The sequence below is a fragment of the Ctenocephalides felis genome, unplaced genomic scaffold, assembly GCF_003426905.1.
Source record: "Ctenocephalides felis isolate EL2017-DRISC unplaced genomic scaffold, ASM342690v1 CF-g0.4_SCAFFOLD_02769, whole genome shotgun sequence".
Lineage (NCBI taxonomy): Eukaryota > Metazoa > Arthropoda > Insecta > Siphonaptera > Pulicidae > Ctenocephalides > Ctenocephalides felis.
The window spans coordinates 25,408-41,989 of NW_020538923.1; the positions used below are offsets into that span (position 1 = coordinate 25,408).

The following is a 16,582-nucleotide window of genomic DNA, read 5'->3' on the forward strand; positions in this document are numbered from 1 at the left end:
GTACCTCTTTTAGATGACGACACAATACCATTGGGAGAAGAAGATGAAGTCAATGCTAGGAATTCAGGAAAATTAACGTATGATAAAAGTACTTTAATAGGTTAACTAGTCTTCCAAATATTGATATCATCTGTTTGCAGGCATCCTTATGTGACTTTCTTCCACCTGTTTTTTCGCTGTTCTTCTATAGTAGTGTACATGCTCTGCGGATGGTTTAGTGACAGTTTTATTACAAGTTTTGTTTGTGTTGTCCTGTTACTGTCTGCTGATTTTTGGACAGTTAAAAATATCACAGGACGGTTACTAGTGGGTTTGAGATGGTGGAATTACGTGGACGACGAAGGTGTATCGCATTGGGTGTATGAAGCTCGAAAGGTTGTTAAGTATTCATTTAGTCATACACTACCTAACCAAATATATTTTGAACTACTAGACCAAATATATTATAACAAAATATTAAAGTTCTATGAATCCATATATTAATAACCTCTTATGTTTCTAATAATTTCAACATTCTATTATTATACCCTTTTTCAGGGAATGATTCAGGGTCGAGTGAATCAGAGGGAATCCAAAATATTTTGGCTAGCACTTGTACTGTGTCCTGTTGTGTGGGCAGTATTTTTTATAATCGCACTTTTTGGTTTTAAATTCAAATGGCTGGTAAATATGTTATAATATTGAAGAATTTACATTTTTTCTGTTGATGTTGATTTCTATAGAATATAATAATTTAAATGAATATTACTTTTCCAATACAGAAATATGATTCTATTAATAATATTTAAAATGTTTTTAAACTAAACTTTATATAAAAATATTTAATCAGAAGATAGCTTACAACTCTGACTTGTTTGAAAGTTTAAGTTCCTGCATGTCTAGCCATAATTAATGTTTCAGTTATGAATTTCTGTATTTCAGAACATAAAACGTCAACAATTACAAATTATATTTACAATTGCTTTCTTTTTTAGCTTTTAGTTCTAATTGCACTTGCTTTAAATGGAGCAAATTTGCATGGCTACATCAAATGTAATTTTGGAGCAAGTAAAGACTTGGGATCAGTTACGACAGAATTCTTCAAAGCAAAATTACTTCAAAATGCTGTTTCATTTATGAATAAACCAGCACAGCCTAGTACTGCACAGCCGACTGGAATAGTATAGTTTAGTCAATTTCATATAAGATACACGTGATCTATGTTTTATATTTTAGAATTATATTTATGCTATTTTTAGGATTTATTATAATATTAATTAATACTTGTACATATAAATATAATTATAATGAATGTTTAAGAATTTGTAAAATATTTGAATATTAGATGATTATGCCATTTATTTATATGAACCAAAATTTGCATTTATTGCGTGCTATTCCAAATACCTTTAGTATTGTCATAATAAAATATAAAATATAATACATAATTTTCTGGATTTTTTATTGACATATCCTGGGTAATATTTAATTAACTTTAAAAATCCGATTTGCTAATTTTATGTTTTTTCAATGTTTCAAGCCATTCTGAATCAAATTGGACCAAATTTGAAAAAAATATGTGTGTGTGTATGTGCTTCTATGTGAGCCGATTATCGACCTATCGCGGCTGAACCGATTTAAAAAATTTAAAAGCCTTTCGATGTAACTTGATAAGGATTAACGGACTAACGTTTATCAGTTTTGTGCGCCGATCGGCCGTGCAGTTTCTTTGTAATTAGTGTGAATTTTTCGTCAACGTTTCAGCCCCCAAACTTTGAACTGATTTTAAAAATCCAAAAGCTTCAAAGTTTGGGAGTAGCGTTAATTGATTCAAATCAAAATCGGCAGAGCCGTTTCTTCGTAAATAAAAGTTAATTTTTTTTTATGAAACTTTATATGCCGATAGATATCGCAATATGAAACAACATATTGAAATATTATAGGTCTACGATAAGCGATTGAATTATAAAAAAAACATCAAATTTTAGAATTTCGCCGCACGTTGAAGCGATTCTAATATGAATCTATGTCGAAGCATATGCACCGATGCATCAGTGATGCGTCATAGGTAGCTATTGATTACAGTGAACGTACACACTTAAATAAAATACATTTTAAACATTACCTTTAAACAAATTAATTTAATTTATACAATTGCAGGATACATATTATAAAGTTTGTTTGAATATAAGACATTAATTGGAAATCGCATTGATTAATTTTATTCTTCAAATAAATAGTTGAACTGATTTTCCTGAATATACCCGAATTTCAATTCTTATTGATTAAGTTATTGTTTGATAATAATTATAATATATGTATACGTATCGGGTAGCCCATGCAACTAGTAGTATATTTAACTTCCCGTAGGGTAAGTTAAGTAATCGCAAAAAAATTCGAAAATAAAATTTTTTATATATCTTTACGTTTCAAAGGTTTCTGAATATTTTGGCATACTTTAGAAAAAAAGGATGTATGTCTGTATGTGTCAGTGAAATGTTTTTTGAATTATTAAAATAGGACGCTCCGTTCTCTTAAAAACTGAGTTACCATTTTTGGCACTTTTTGCCCCGTATCGTCGGAACGGCTAGACCTGCCTTCGCCAAAAACTATAAACATTTTTCATTTTCGATTTTTTTGTGATTACTATAACTTACCCTACGGGAAGTTAAAAAACATTCGATTCATATTAATATGGAGACGTGCTGATAAGATTTTGACGAAGGCAGGTCTAGCCGTTCCGAAGATACGGGGCAAAAAGTGCCAAAAACGGTAACTCAGTTTTTAAGAGAACGGAGCGTCCGATTTTAATAATTTAAAAAACATTTTACTTGTATTGACAAGATGAAGAACTGATTAAATTTTTGGGAAGGCAGGTACAGCGATTTTGGACTCTCAATAAAAATAAGTTAAAAAAATGCCATTTGGCGGTTAAAAATGTTTATTGGACTTATGCATATCAAATTATCAGATATTTTATAGAGATTTTTATAATGTGTACTCATTTACACGTGCGGTACGGGAAGTTCCAGCAATTTGCCTTAAGACAGTATGCCATGCACCCTAGTTAATACTTCAAGTTATAAATATTTTTTAGTTACAAGTATTTTTAAAAGTATTGTAAATTGAAAAAACAATATACTTTTCAAACAACGCAAATAAAAATAACTGCAAAACAAAATAAGAAAAAATACAAATAATTTTATTTGAAATAGCAAAAAATCAAAGTAAAAAAAATTGCTCCAGGTGAGGCTCGAACTCACAACCCCGGCATCGCTCACGACTACTGTCTTATAAGTACCGTGCGCTAACCAATTGCGCCACTGGAGCTATGTGTGAGAGTGACAATAAGCCGGTTATAAGTGAAAATTCCACAACGTCATAATAAAGCGATATACGCATATGTATTTATATTATATAGTATTTATATTCAATTTGTGACCGTTTTTTATTTAATAATCAATGAAATAAATGAATGATTATAAAAAAAATAATTAGGGTTAAATAATCGCAAATCGTACTCGTTCACATGAAAACCACAACAAACATGGCCGTGTCTTGATGTGTTGTCAAAGTTCTGTCAAAATAGTTGTCAAAGTGCACGGTTAGCAATATTCAATGCAAAAATAATACGTTTCTCATTATTATACTATTTTATTATTGATATAAATTATGTAAACATATTTGATGTGACGTTTAATGTAAAATGTTAATGAGAGGTAAATACTAAGGTTTTTCATCACAAAATTTATAACGAGGTTAATTACATATTATGAAATTAGTTAATTTAAAATAGTTATGTTTACTATGCATGAATTGCATATGTAATACTTAAATTTATGAACAAATGTCAACTTATTTAATTATTTGTGGTTAACTGAAGGAGTGATATATTATCTGATTGCCCAAATGTTTTACATTCCTGCTTTTATCATTTCTGATATAAACAAACAAATGTCATTTATATATAATGAGTTGGTTTGATACAACCGGCATTGCGAATCTCGCAAAATCAGCTTTGAAAGAAGCACAAAAAACTATTGACAAAGCATTAGATATTAAAGAAGATGATGACATAGACAGCAACTTGGAGTCTGAAGAATCTCAAAACAAGATGAGCGAGACCATTATTACACAAAGCCCGTCTCAGCTACAAAGTCCATCATCTGGTATTTCTACAAGTATTTGGGGCTCATTTACTGGATCTTTTTTTGATCCTAAAGAAACAAAAAATTTAAACACAGATTTAGGTGATGATAGACATGGGGTGTCTAGCAGAATTGGCAATAGCCAGTTAGTTGTACAAATGTCTATAGAAGAAACTCCTGAGCCATGTAGAGGTAACTCATCAGAGGTTTCCTCAGAAAATGAAAACAAACAAATCAAACATAGGGATCATTCCAACACAATAAGCAACCACAATCGATTGTCTACAATTTCTAATGAAAGCAATAATAACAGTACCGAATCTTTAGAGCTTTTAAGCCTTCCAACAACACCTGGATCAAATTTAACATCTCCAAGCTCTGCCCCGATAGGCACTACATCTGAATCAGTAGAAATCTAGCCATTGGCAGTGAAAGTCATCGATTGTCAATGTGTACAAATAGTGGTAATACATCACCATTCATAAGCCCTACTGATACTAGTGTTGAACTTGTCACTCCCAGCAGTAGTGAACATACTCCCACAGATTCTAAAGATAGATTCTGTAAAACGTCTCCTGATAGTGTGGAAGTTATACCTGATGATCTTTGTGAAGAAGACTTAAGTATAGCAGATGACTCTGTTTCTTATAATTCTGTTTCTGAAAATACAGCTATAACAGTTTTAGAACCTTTACGACCTTTTCTTATGCAGATGGGTGATTCTGGTCATAGTGAATTGTCTACATCATCTGACCGTACAATTGATGTTCCAATTACCAGAGCTCCTGTAAAAACTGGTTTGCATTTATGTCTGGAACAGGACTTAAATACAAGTAGATTAGAAATGAAAGAATCTGAATTCATTCCATCAGTCATCGGAGCAAGTTATGAATCTGAGGGGTCAGGAAGTGAAAAAACGATTATAGTAGATGAGTCAACAAATGTTGTCCAGTCCATGCTGGAAGAAGCAATGACTGAAAAATTATGCAATCAGTCTACTTTATCTGAATCCATGCAGAGTTTTGAAGATGTTAGATCCATAACTTCTTCAAATAATCGAGAATTTTCACCTATTTCCTCTGAGAAGAGCAGTGATATTGTTAAAGTAGGATCAGAACAAACATCAGAACATACTTCAGCTGATGAATTGGAAACAACAACGTCGTCTGATATTGAAATCATTTCAAGTCCAAATGGTGACTCAAGCAGTACTCATAGTAGATTGAGCCCAGCTGTAGGTAAAATAACTCATCAACTTGCAAAACATGATTTGGTATCGAAAGATATTTCTAAAACCAGGGGCCATTGTAGAGAACCTAGTGAAACTTCAAGTCATAGCATGAGTGAAGATTCTGAACATGATAAATTAGCAAAAACAATAATAGAATTGACGGATCTTTTAGAAGCTCGTGAAAATAAACTTTTGGAAATTGGTCGTAAAAATGCAGAATTAATGGAAGCTAACGTTGATCTAAGAAACCAATTGGAATCCAATAAATATAAACAAGATGCAATGGATGTATGCAGTGTAACTGAAGAATATACGCAAAGACTATCGGCGCTCGAAAAGAAATTTCAACAAGCGATTCGAGATAAAGATAATTTGAGAAAACAGCTAGAAACGGTAAAACAAGAAACGGCCATGAGGATGAGCAGGAGTGAAATCGAAAGTACTATAAGCGAAAAAGAGCAAATTATTAGAGAATTGAGGGAAGAAGGTGAAAAACTATCGAAGCAGCAGCTACAGTATGGTAACATCATTAAAAAGTTAAGGGCTAAAGAGAAAGAGAACGAAGCTTTCATGAAAAAACAGCGGTAAGTATAAAAGCTATAAAACGTTGAAAATAACGGCTTTGTTTAGTAATTTAATTTCTTATTTAAGTTGGGGCGCATGTCATCGGCCTTAAGGCAAATTGCTGGAACTTTCCGTACCAAATATTATTTTTTTTAAAAAAGATTAACATCTTTGAAAAAAATTTACTTTGAGAAAGTTAGATTTTTGAGAAACTATACATTTTTGACAAAAATTTACTTTTTTAGAAAAAAAAACTTTTTGAAAAAAATGTTTTCTTTATTTTGAAATATTTTGGAAATTTTGAACTTTTTTTCAAAGCAATCGTACTGCTTTAACTGCATAGAGACGAAATATCGAAGCGCGTAAGCGCCGCGTCGCCGTCTAACTGATAAACATTGGTACGGAACCCATAGGAATGTAAACAAAATTTATACTTATTGTTAAAATCTCTATAAAATATCTGATAATTTGATGTGCATATGTCTGATGATTATTGTTGACCGCCAAATCTCCGAAACCGCTAGACCTGCTTTCATGAAAATTTAATCAGTTCTTCATCTTGTCAATACAAGTAAAATGTTTTTTGAATTATCAAAATCGGACGCTCCGTTCTCTTAAAAACTGAGTTACCGTTTGTGGTACTTTTTGCCCCGTATCTTCGAAACAGCTAGACCTGCTTTTGCCAAAAACTAATCAGCACGTCTTCTTATCAACAGCAATCGAATGTTTTTTGAATAATTGAAATCGGTTGAAACGTGTTCTCGAAATCGTCGACGAAAATTTGTATCCGCACATATCTATTTTTTTAAAAGTTTGCCAAAATGGTCAGAAACCTCTGAAACGTAAAGATATATAAAACATTTCATTTTCGATTTTTTTGCGATTACTATAACTTACCCTGCGGGAAGTTAAAAAGAAATTCATGTTACATTATCATATGTAACATGATTGTCAATTACTAAAATCTCTGAGAATGGTCAGAAGTTTTGAGTCAGAAGATATACATTTTTTTATTAATCTTACAATTCTAATGAATTTCTAATGACAATTACTTGTTGTTCATTTCAGGACATGTGTAAAATTACAATATAACAAAAAAAAATTATAAATATTTTAATATCGAATACCCATGAATATAAAAATTTTGTGTTATATTAACAAGTAGCGAGTTATTTATTTGTTAACGTCATTATTTCTTCTATTATTAATGATATTTTAGGAAGTACCTTGCGAAACCGCAGCCTTTCAGTATAGTATTATGTTTAATAATGAATTAATGTATTTCTATAGAGATGAAATTGAATCGCTGACACAAGAATCCGAAAGACTAAAAAGGTCCCTAAGTGCCAAGAATGATATGGAGCGCGACCAGGTCGCCGCTATCGACCGCCTTACCTCGGAGAATGCAAAACTGGTGCGCGACGTAGCGCAATACCGCGGCGAAGTGGAGGACCACTTGCAGAAGCAAGAAACAATGAAAAAATCTCTTGACGCAGCACGACAAGAATTATCTGAACGATGCAGGGCTACCGGTGAATTAAGTAGGCGCGACAAAGCGTTGGTAATTAATATTTTTTCTTGATAGATACCTTGTTTGTATTTTAATTATTAGTATCTAACCGAATTGCATTACACTTTTGATATAATAATACTAATAATGTTTACACCACCATCACTATATCTTATTTTACAGATTTAATAATTATGGTCGCACAACTTATAGGATAATAATTCTAAACATATATTTAATTTGAATTTAAATCCTATAATTTATATAGGATTACTAGCAAACCCGACGAACTCCGTTTCGCCACCAGATGGTTTCGTGAGAAAAATGTGATTTTATTACACAACAGTAATGAATTTATTTCGATTACAAAAATGATGTGTTTTTTAGTTGAACTTCTCTAAGTAAATGAAAGTGAATCCGCAAATTATCCGTTTCATGAAGTGCTCTTTGGTAAACCACATTTTTTGTTTTTTGGTCTGACGTTAACACAAACAAAGCGGATGGTTTTCCAACTCGTGAACAGGCAACGTATAACTGCCCACGTGAAAAACAATGATTTTTTAAATAATCTATTTGAAATTTATCCCGCAAAAACTAAGCGATTGGCCTTGCGACTTGTTATTGCGATCGCAAGGCGAACTGGAAATTGCAATCGTTTGAAGTCAAACGGAAGACCAGTCGGAATCATTGGTATGTCACCAAAATCGCCAGCAATTTTTGATTGAATGGTGAAATTCAGTGCGTGTACATCATTACTCTTTGCGGCAAGAATTGCTCGTTGACTTAACCAAGCATAATTCTGATAATTCTCACTAATGTCATTCCTCGAATTTTTAATTACGGTGCGTGAAGTTCCAGTAATTTGCATTAAGGCACGATGCCATGCACCACTAATTTTCTTAGCTATAATCCTTGCGGAGCCCGAGACCTTTCCAACGAATGCAAAATTGTCGAAATCGGTTCGTGCGTTCTGTATGTAGATATAGGGCAATATATTTAAATAAGCCCTGGCAAATGAAAAGATTAAAATTCCGATTAAATACGTTTAAACTTCAATTAAATTCGTTTTTGTTAATCGAATAAACGAATCAATTTATAGTATTTATAGTCCACAAAAAACAGTTTTCTGTATTAGGAGTGCGGCATATATTTTCCAATATTTTTACCGCTGGAGACGAATCTAAAGTCAAAATTGGGAGCCAAATAACAAAAAATTGAATAAATTAAAAAAAAAAAAGACGACTAGACCCCCGATCTAGGAGTTCTTCTGCATGACACTTACAATCTTTAATTTCTGTCCCCTTTCCTGGCTCCTTTTACCTTAAATAACTATTGAGTTTTATTTGTAGAATACAGTAGTAACTTACAAACATATTTAAATGCAAATAGGGTTTTACAGAGGTTAACCAGGAGCATTTGGGAGTAAATATGTTTGCAAATTTGCTGCTGTATTCTACAAAAAAAAACTCAATAGATCATTCAAGTGAATACTCAATAGTCATTGAAGATTGAAAGGACCAGGAAACGACATAATTATAATCGGAGATCTTGTTTTTCTCTATTTTTTATTAAATTTTTTTCCATTACTGGCATACTACCCAACAGACAACTTTTTGTGACCTGTGTAGAAGCTGTTGCTAACAGCTCATCAATGTTATTGCGGCTTTATAATAAGAATATTTATTATCTCGAATACAATTTATATCGCGTATATATTTTATTTAGTGATATACTTTATAGTTGAAGTACATAATATATTTCATGTTAACCATCTATGAGCCCGCGTATTTTCAGGTCACATTCCAAATTGTTCGATATTTTAAAAAAGAATTGATTTTTTTCGTAATGACGCATAAATCTTATTCTATAACGTTTGTCAAGCCATATTTATTCTCTTTGCTTTCAGTTAGAGTACGGGCCATCTAGCAGCTGGAAGTGGTTGCGTTAATTAGCGCGCAGCCAACTTGTACAGCGCAATTTCAAAATTTTGAAAGCATTTTAGTCAGTCCATTTTCATTTTTTATTTTATTTCGAATAGGTTCACCAGACTCACATTTTTTGTTGCCAGACGCTCAGTGGCGGATCCAGCTTCGGCGTCAGGGGGGGGTCATAATTGAAAAGTTTTTAAAGTCCTCAATGAGTATGTAACAAATTTAATATATATATATATATATATATATATATATATAATATATATATATTAGAAAGAGCGGGGCGTAAAGATTCGCGGGTAAAAAGGTCCACTACCGATATCTCAAAAACAAGTAAAGTTAAGAATTTCTTAACAACAATATTTGAAAGTAGAGGGAAAAATGTACAACCAGCCATCACCCTGATTCTTACGACGTTAAAAAAGCATTTTTACAAGAGATAAATTAAATAAATCTTTATTCCAACTCTGCTGGAGAATATTTTGGACAAAATATCGAATCAAGGTTATATACAGAGTTATCTCTGTAAAAAATGTATCTATAAAATTCATATTTTTCATTGGTTGAATAATGTAGCTATTATTTCGTTAAATCCCTTTAAAATTAAAAATAGTAAATTGGATTGTTTGTCCTCTCGCCGATTTTACCCCGCCTATGGGGTAAGAAAAGACCAAGTGACAATTTTTTTAAAAACAGCAAAAAAACACATTTATGTGATGAATTAGCTGTAAGTTGTACTAAAACATAGACGATTTTTTGTTTGATATGTCTGATTGGTTGTTATGTTTTTCGTTTAGTTTTCACAATATAATTGCTCAAAGTTAAATTAGACCCGCCTAACCCTATATATGTGTATTTTTATAAAAATAATCTGCGTCTTTGACGTGTGTCAAAATTTGATCTTTCCTCGACGTTTTCTCGTCTGAACCGATGTTAAAATTTAAAAACTATAAAATGGAACTGAATAAGCGCTTGCGTTGATTAGTTTTTTGAGACGATTGGTCGATCCGTTTCTTTACTATTGACAGAAAAGTGCAGAAATTATCGTCCATGTTTTTGTCAAAAATTTTTAATCGTTTTTGCTTAAACTATTCGATTGATATCATTTGGAAATAAATGGTTTCTGGCGAAGATCGGTCAAGTCGTTTCTTTTTCATAATAGATTGCTATTTTTTGGCGATTTAAGCAAAACTTTGCATGGCGATAGAGTTTCTGCTCTAAATGAACGTACTAAACTATATTAAGGCCTGCGACAAGTGGTTTACTTATGATAATTAAAGTTTGGATTATTTGGCCGCGTTTTTAAAAAATTCACCGTGTGTTTGTATTCGGCTTCGTATTTTGTATGTGTTTGTTTTCCATCAATGTGTAATATTCAAACCATTTTTCAAAAAAAATAATTACTATATTTGAAAATAAAAACAATTTGCAATAGTTTCTCACTTCAAAATGGTTTACAGCGATTAGGAATACTTCTCTAAATCAGTCATTATTAACTTCCCATAGGGTAGTTATAGTAATAGGCCGAAAATCTAACGTTTTGAAGGTTTCTGAACACTTTGCCATACTTCAGAAAAAATGGATGTGTGAGTGTGTTTTGTATGTCCGCATTCTTTCGTCCACGTTTTCGGGGGTATGGTTTAACCGATTTGAATGGTTCAAAAAACATTCGATTCTTATTGTTAGGGAGATGTGCTGATTAGTTTTTGGCAAAGACAGGTCCAGCAGTTACGGAGATACGGAGTAAAGAGTGCAGAAAACACAAATCTAAATAACATTGAGTTTGTAATGATTGTGAGATGAGGTGATTAGTTTTTGGCAAAGGCAGGTCCGGCAATTTCGAAGATACTGAGCCAAATATGCAAAAAATGGCAGTTTTAGAGAGAACTGAGCGACCGGTTTGAATGATTCAAAAAACTTTCTGCTTGTTTTGACAAAATAATTGCTTTTCAAAAAAAAATTGTTTAAATTTTTTTTTTGTATATAGAAAATAATTTAGATTTTAATTTTAATTCTGACTAAAGTTTAAAACTTATATACTATAAATAAATAGTTTTAACTTTGCAATTCAGTTTATATAGTTCTTATAAATATTAGACCCTGTTAAAATATTTATAATAATCTATTTGAAAACATTTAATATTCCTCGAACATTTCGTTACGGTACGGGAAGTTCCAGCAATTTGCCTTAAGGCACGATGCCAAACACCACTAGTTAACTTCCCGTAGGGCAAGTTATAGTAATCGCAAAAAAATCGAAAATGAAAATTTTCATATATCTTCACGTTTCAGAGGTTTCTGAACATTTTGGCATACCTTAGAAAAAATGGATGTATGTGTGTGTGTGTGTGTGTGTATGTATGTACGTGTGTGTATGTATGTGCGGATACAAATTTTCGTCGACGATTTCGGGAACACGGATCAACCGATTTGAATAATTCAAAAAACATTCGATTCGTCTAGCCGTTCCGAAGATACGGGGCAAAAAGTGCCAAAAACGGTACCTCCGTTTTTAAGAGAACGGAGCGTCCGATTTGAATAATTCAAAAAACATTTTACTTGTATTGACAAGATATAGAATTGATCAAATTTTCATAAAGGCAGGTCTAGCGGTTTCGGAGATCTAATGAAAAAAGTAAAAAAAAAATGCCATTGGGCGGTTAAAATGATCATTAGACATATGCACATCAAATTATCAGATATTTTATAGAGATTTTAACAATAAGTATACATTTTTTTTACATTCCTATGGGCTCCGTACCAATGCTTATGCGTTAGACGGCGGCGCGGCACTTGCGTGCTTTGACATTTCGTCTCTATGCAGTTCAAGCAGTGCGATTGCTTTGAAAAAAAGTTCAAAATTTCCAAAATATGTCAAAATAAAGAAAACATTTTTTTTAAAAAAAATTTTTTTGTTTTCAAAAAAAATTTTTTTTTAAAAAAAAAGTAATATTTTGTCAATTTTATAGTTTCTCAAAAATCTATTTTTTTTCGAAGTAAAATTTTTTCAAAAATGTTAATTGTTTTTAAAAAAATAATAATTTTTGGTACGGGAAGTTCCAGCAATTTGCCTTAAGGCACGATGCCCTAATTGCCTTAAGACAGAATTACACTTACAGCTAGTTTATATATTGATTAACATTTACAGATGTTAATATTACAGAAAGTTCATGCGTAAGGGCCACTCACAGTCAGTTTAATTTTTTGAATTTTGAATGAATTTTTTTTCCTAAACTGTAATAAAACAGCTATTCGCAATACGATTGGAAAATCCTTAAATTTTAGGGATTTTGACTCCGCCATTCGTCTACAATCAGTTAAATATTTAAGTTATATAATGTGTTTGGTGAATGAAATCATTATGAAGTAATTTTGTTGTTAAATTAGTGTTTTATCTAAGTCCTACAACAGGCTCAGGGGGGGGTCATGACCCCCGTGACCCCCCCCTGGATCCGCCACTGCAGACGCTGCTGGACGCATTTTGGGCGCTGCCAAATATGTGCCAAACGCCAATTTGTTTATTTTTTTAAAAAAAAATCTTATTTTAAAAGTTTTAGAATAGGTTATCCAGACTCACCTATAACCTATTCAAAGTCAAAAAATGAAAATTGGACTGACTAAAATGCTATGAACTATAGTATCATATTGCCAGACATTTTTGATTGCCAGACATGGTTAACAACCGCAGAAACGTTTGGCAAATTAATTTTAAGTTTCTTGACCCTTAATGAACATAATATTAAAATTACAGACGGACTAAAATGATTTGAATTAAAAAAAAAAATTATAAATAAATTGGCGTCTGGAACATATTTGGCAGCGCCCAAAATTTCTGGCAACAAAAAATGTGAGTCTGGTGAACCTATTCGAAGTCAAAATGAAAATTGGACTGACTAAATGCTTTCAAAATTTTGAAATTGCGCTGTACAAGTTGGCTGCGCACTAATTAACGCAACCACTTCCAGCTGCCAGATGGCCCGTACTTTAACCGAGAGAGCATCAAGCACCACATACCAAAAAACCAGCCTGACTAAAATGCTTGATTTGAAAACGTTGCTGCCTCCTATACTATAAGTCGTATAATATTTTTTTTTGCTTTTTATTTGCATATATAGGCTTATAATTACTGTTTTTTTTGTTCCTTTAACATCTATGTATGTAAAACAAAAATTCGGCAAATGAAAGTTAAAATTATGTTATTCTTATCGTTTTATGGTATTCTTATTGCGGTTTTATAATATGTATATTTAATATCTCGAAAACAATTTTCATTGTGGATATACTTTATATATAGTATATTGTATATATACTTCATAGATATAGTAATATACTTTGTTAAGATAACGATCTTCAATTTAGTCGCCATTACGTTTTCTAAAACTTATTCACTGTTCATTATAATAATAGTAGGTTTTGTATAATAATTAATGGCACTCTTTTCGCTATTCGAAACAAATACTAAACGGCTGGATTTAAATAAATACAGCAATTACAATTATAGTCGAGACATTTATGCTTGAATTAGGCAAGGATTTCGGAGTTCGAGATACCCAGCTGAAAGTCTGTAAATACTTGTATATTGACACCCGAAAGTTGTCTCAAAACCTACATATAGTAGGGTGTCAATACCACATGTAGGTTTTGAGACAACTTTAGGGTGTCAATATACAAGTATTTACAGACTTGCAGCTGGGTATCTCGAATTCCGAGGTAAACTTACTATAATGACTGGACTATTATTCGTTATCGACAAAAATTTTGTTAAAAAAATGAAATATATAAATATTGAAAAGCCTTATACTAAATCGTAGTGGGATCAAATAAAACCCTTTATATACCTTTTATTTTGTAATTTTCAGACGAATTTAGAAGCCGAGAAACGTAGATGTGAAGAACACAATGCACTTCTTCTATCCCAAATTGATGACCTGCGAATACAAATAACCCAAAGCGAGCTTTCGCATCGCGAACGGGCTGAACGAGCACGCTTGGAAAAGGAGGCCTTAATAAGGCGCGCGGAAGACGCCGAACTGCGTGCCGAACAACTCGGTATATATTTTAATAAATATTATATTATTCTATTTAATTGATCAAATCAATTTTGTCTTTTTTCACCTTGTTGTTCAATATTTATATTGCTTTTTCGAGAAGAGTTTCAGCTCCGAGTTTATCCGAGAGTCTCAGCTCAAGGCTCTCGGATATGGCACTGGCATATTCTAAATATTAAATTTTCTCTGAACACATCGATTAATTCCGGTCTGGCTAAAACACCTTATTAGACTTTATTATATCACTCTTCATACTTAATTGATTAAAATCTATTTTGTCTTTCTTTTTTCAATTAAATTTTAATCTCCTATTTCAATAATTTTATTGCCTTTCGGAACGACCTTCAGCTTCAGCCGAAGTTTATTATTATTGTTCTAAAGGCTTTAAACATTTTAACTACACTGATACAAGACGTTCTACTACTCTATTCGCTAATTTTATATTTCATATCACTCTGAACAGGCTGCTTCCAAAATTTGAAAAAGTATGTGGCCTTTATTTGTTTGCTACGGGTGTGAGGTATCTTATAAGAAATTTTTAGCCTTCTATCTTATTGTCATTATAAAAATATGTGAAATGCCCTTGTTTTGGGAACTAACATGTTATCAAAACAACATCCTTATCTTAGTATTTAAATATATTAAATTATACAAGTTTCATACAAGAATTCCCGTGTTTGTGATTAAATAAATGTTATTTGCCAAAGGTTTTATAAAAAATACTGATAGATAAAACACATTCATAATAAAACAAATAATTATATATGTGTATTCTATATCCTTTTTTATATAACTTTCCTAAAAAATGCTAATAAGTTTTAAAGATATCACACAATCTGATAATCTCGTAAACCATTTTAATCACAATTAACAGTCGAAAATATGATTTTTGTTCCACGTTTGCTCAAAGTATTTAAATATTTATTTTAATTCAATTATTATGCCCTTTACACTTTTCGAAATTAATACTTATTTTATTAATTTGATATTGTTTCTATAATATTTGAATGAAATTAAACATCTGGTTGATATTTTCAGCTGAAAGTGGAATTGAAACTACAAAACCTCTCTTGAGACAACTTGAAATGATGCAAGAAACATCTGCAAAAAGAAGTAAGGCCTGGGAAAAACAAGAAAGCATTTTAGTGGAAAAATTGGGTAAAAAAACATATAGTCAATATCTGTATGATCTGTTCTAATGTTTACTGACATTTTAGAGGATTCGCAAAATGCCTTAAAAATAATGAGAGAAAATGAAAAAACCACCAAAGAAGAAATAGCACAATGGCGAATAAAAATTAATGATCTGAATGAGAAATTGAACAAATCTATGGAGAATGAAAATAGACTAACTTTGGAATTGGAATCTGCGAGAACTAAATTAGAAGAAGTTAAGCAGGAGACTAAAAAGTATATTCACCATTTCATAAATTGAACGACATTAATTATATTTGAATTATAATGCTTCGGTTTTTGACCTCAAATTAATTTAATTAGATTGTTCATTTAGTTCTTATTAGCAATGTTATTTCAATAATTTTTTTTCGATTGCATTAAAATCACTGATCAAATCTTTTATAGTATACATTAGATACTATACATTGAATCAGTATCATACAATTTATTTAAATAGTGTAATGTTTTTTTTCAGGAATCAAACTGAAGAATCAACTCAATTAAAAGTCCTTCATGACCGTATTACTGAACTTTCAAATCAGTTATCCTATACACAGAATCAATTATCAAATGAGAGAGCAAATTGTGAATCTGAAAAACGAAAAGTAAATAATCTTCAAGAAATGCTGAACAAAGAAAAAACTCAATCTTCAATGGTGACATTCAGTTCGAGTACACCTATGCAGGATCTTAGTCAGTTAAAACAATCAAGAGAGTCATCACCAACCTTAAGTTTAGGAAGAATGAGTGGATCAGGATCTGCCCACAGTGCATTGTGGCATTTGGTAAATATGATATACTTTGATTAATAAAATGGTCATGCAAATTTAAATGTTTTTTCCTTTGAAAAAGGATGATTCAGCGGACTGCAACTCGAGTCTGGCCGACGGCGGTGCTGGTTCCATGTACGATGTCTACCGTGCAGGCCATTCTACCCAAGTACTTGAATCCTTACAATCCTAGTCAAACAGCGCGACGGAGAAATCAACAATTAA

General features: G+C 31.8%; 2 protein-coding genes and 1 non-coding gene across 3 annotated transcripts; 2 read left to right on the forward strand and 1 right to left on the reverse strand.

Annotated features, from left to right (window-relative positions):
- Positions 1-1,171, forward strand: LOC113381287 (uncharacterized Golgi apparatus membrane protein-like protein CG5021; the record flags this gene model as incomplete). Its single annotated transcript, XM_026620238.1, has 4 exons — positions 1-77; positions 141-375; positions 538-663; positions 975-1,171. Coding segments are annotated over 4 exons (630 nt in total), but the record flags the coding sequence as incomplete, so codon positions are not given.
- Positions 1,172-3,217: 2,046 nt separating this feature from the next.
- Trnai-uau lies at positions 3,218-3,309 on the reverse strand. The gene is given in 2 exon segments: positions 3,218-3,253; positions 3,272-3,309. It is a non-coding gene; the product is annotated as a tRNA-Ile (tRNA).
- A 546-nt stretch (positions 3,310-3,855) lies between these two features.
- LOC113381288 (TATA element modulatory factor-like) lies at positions 3,856-16,573 on the forward strand (the record flags this gene model as incomplete). Its single annotated transcript, XM_026620240.1, is given in 9 exon segments — positions 3,856-4,517; positions 4,559-5,942; positions 7,213-7,483; positions 14,223-14,412; positions 15,450-15,569; positions 15,629-15,821; positions 16,063-16,372; positions 16,440-16,545; positions 16,548-16,573. Coding segments are annotated over 9 exon segments (3,168 nt in total), but the record flags the coding sequence as incomplete, so codon positions are not given.
- Positions 16,574-16,582: the final 9 nt, after the last annotated feature.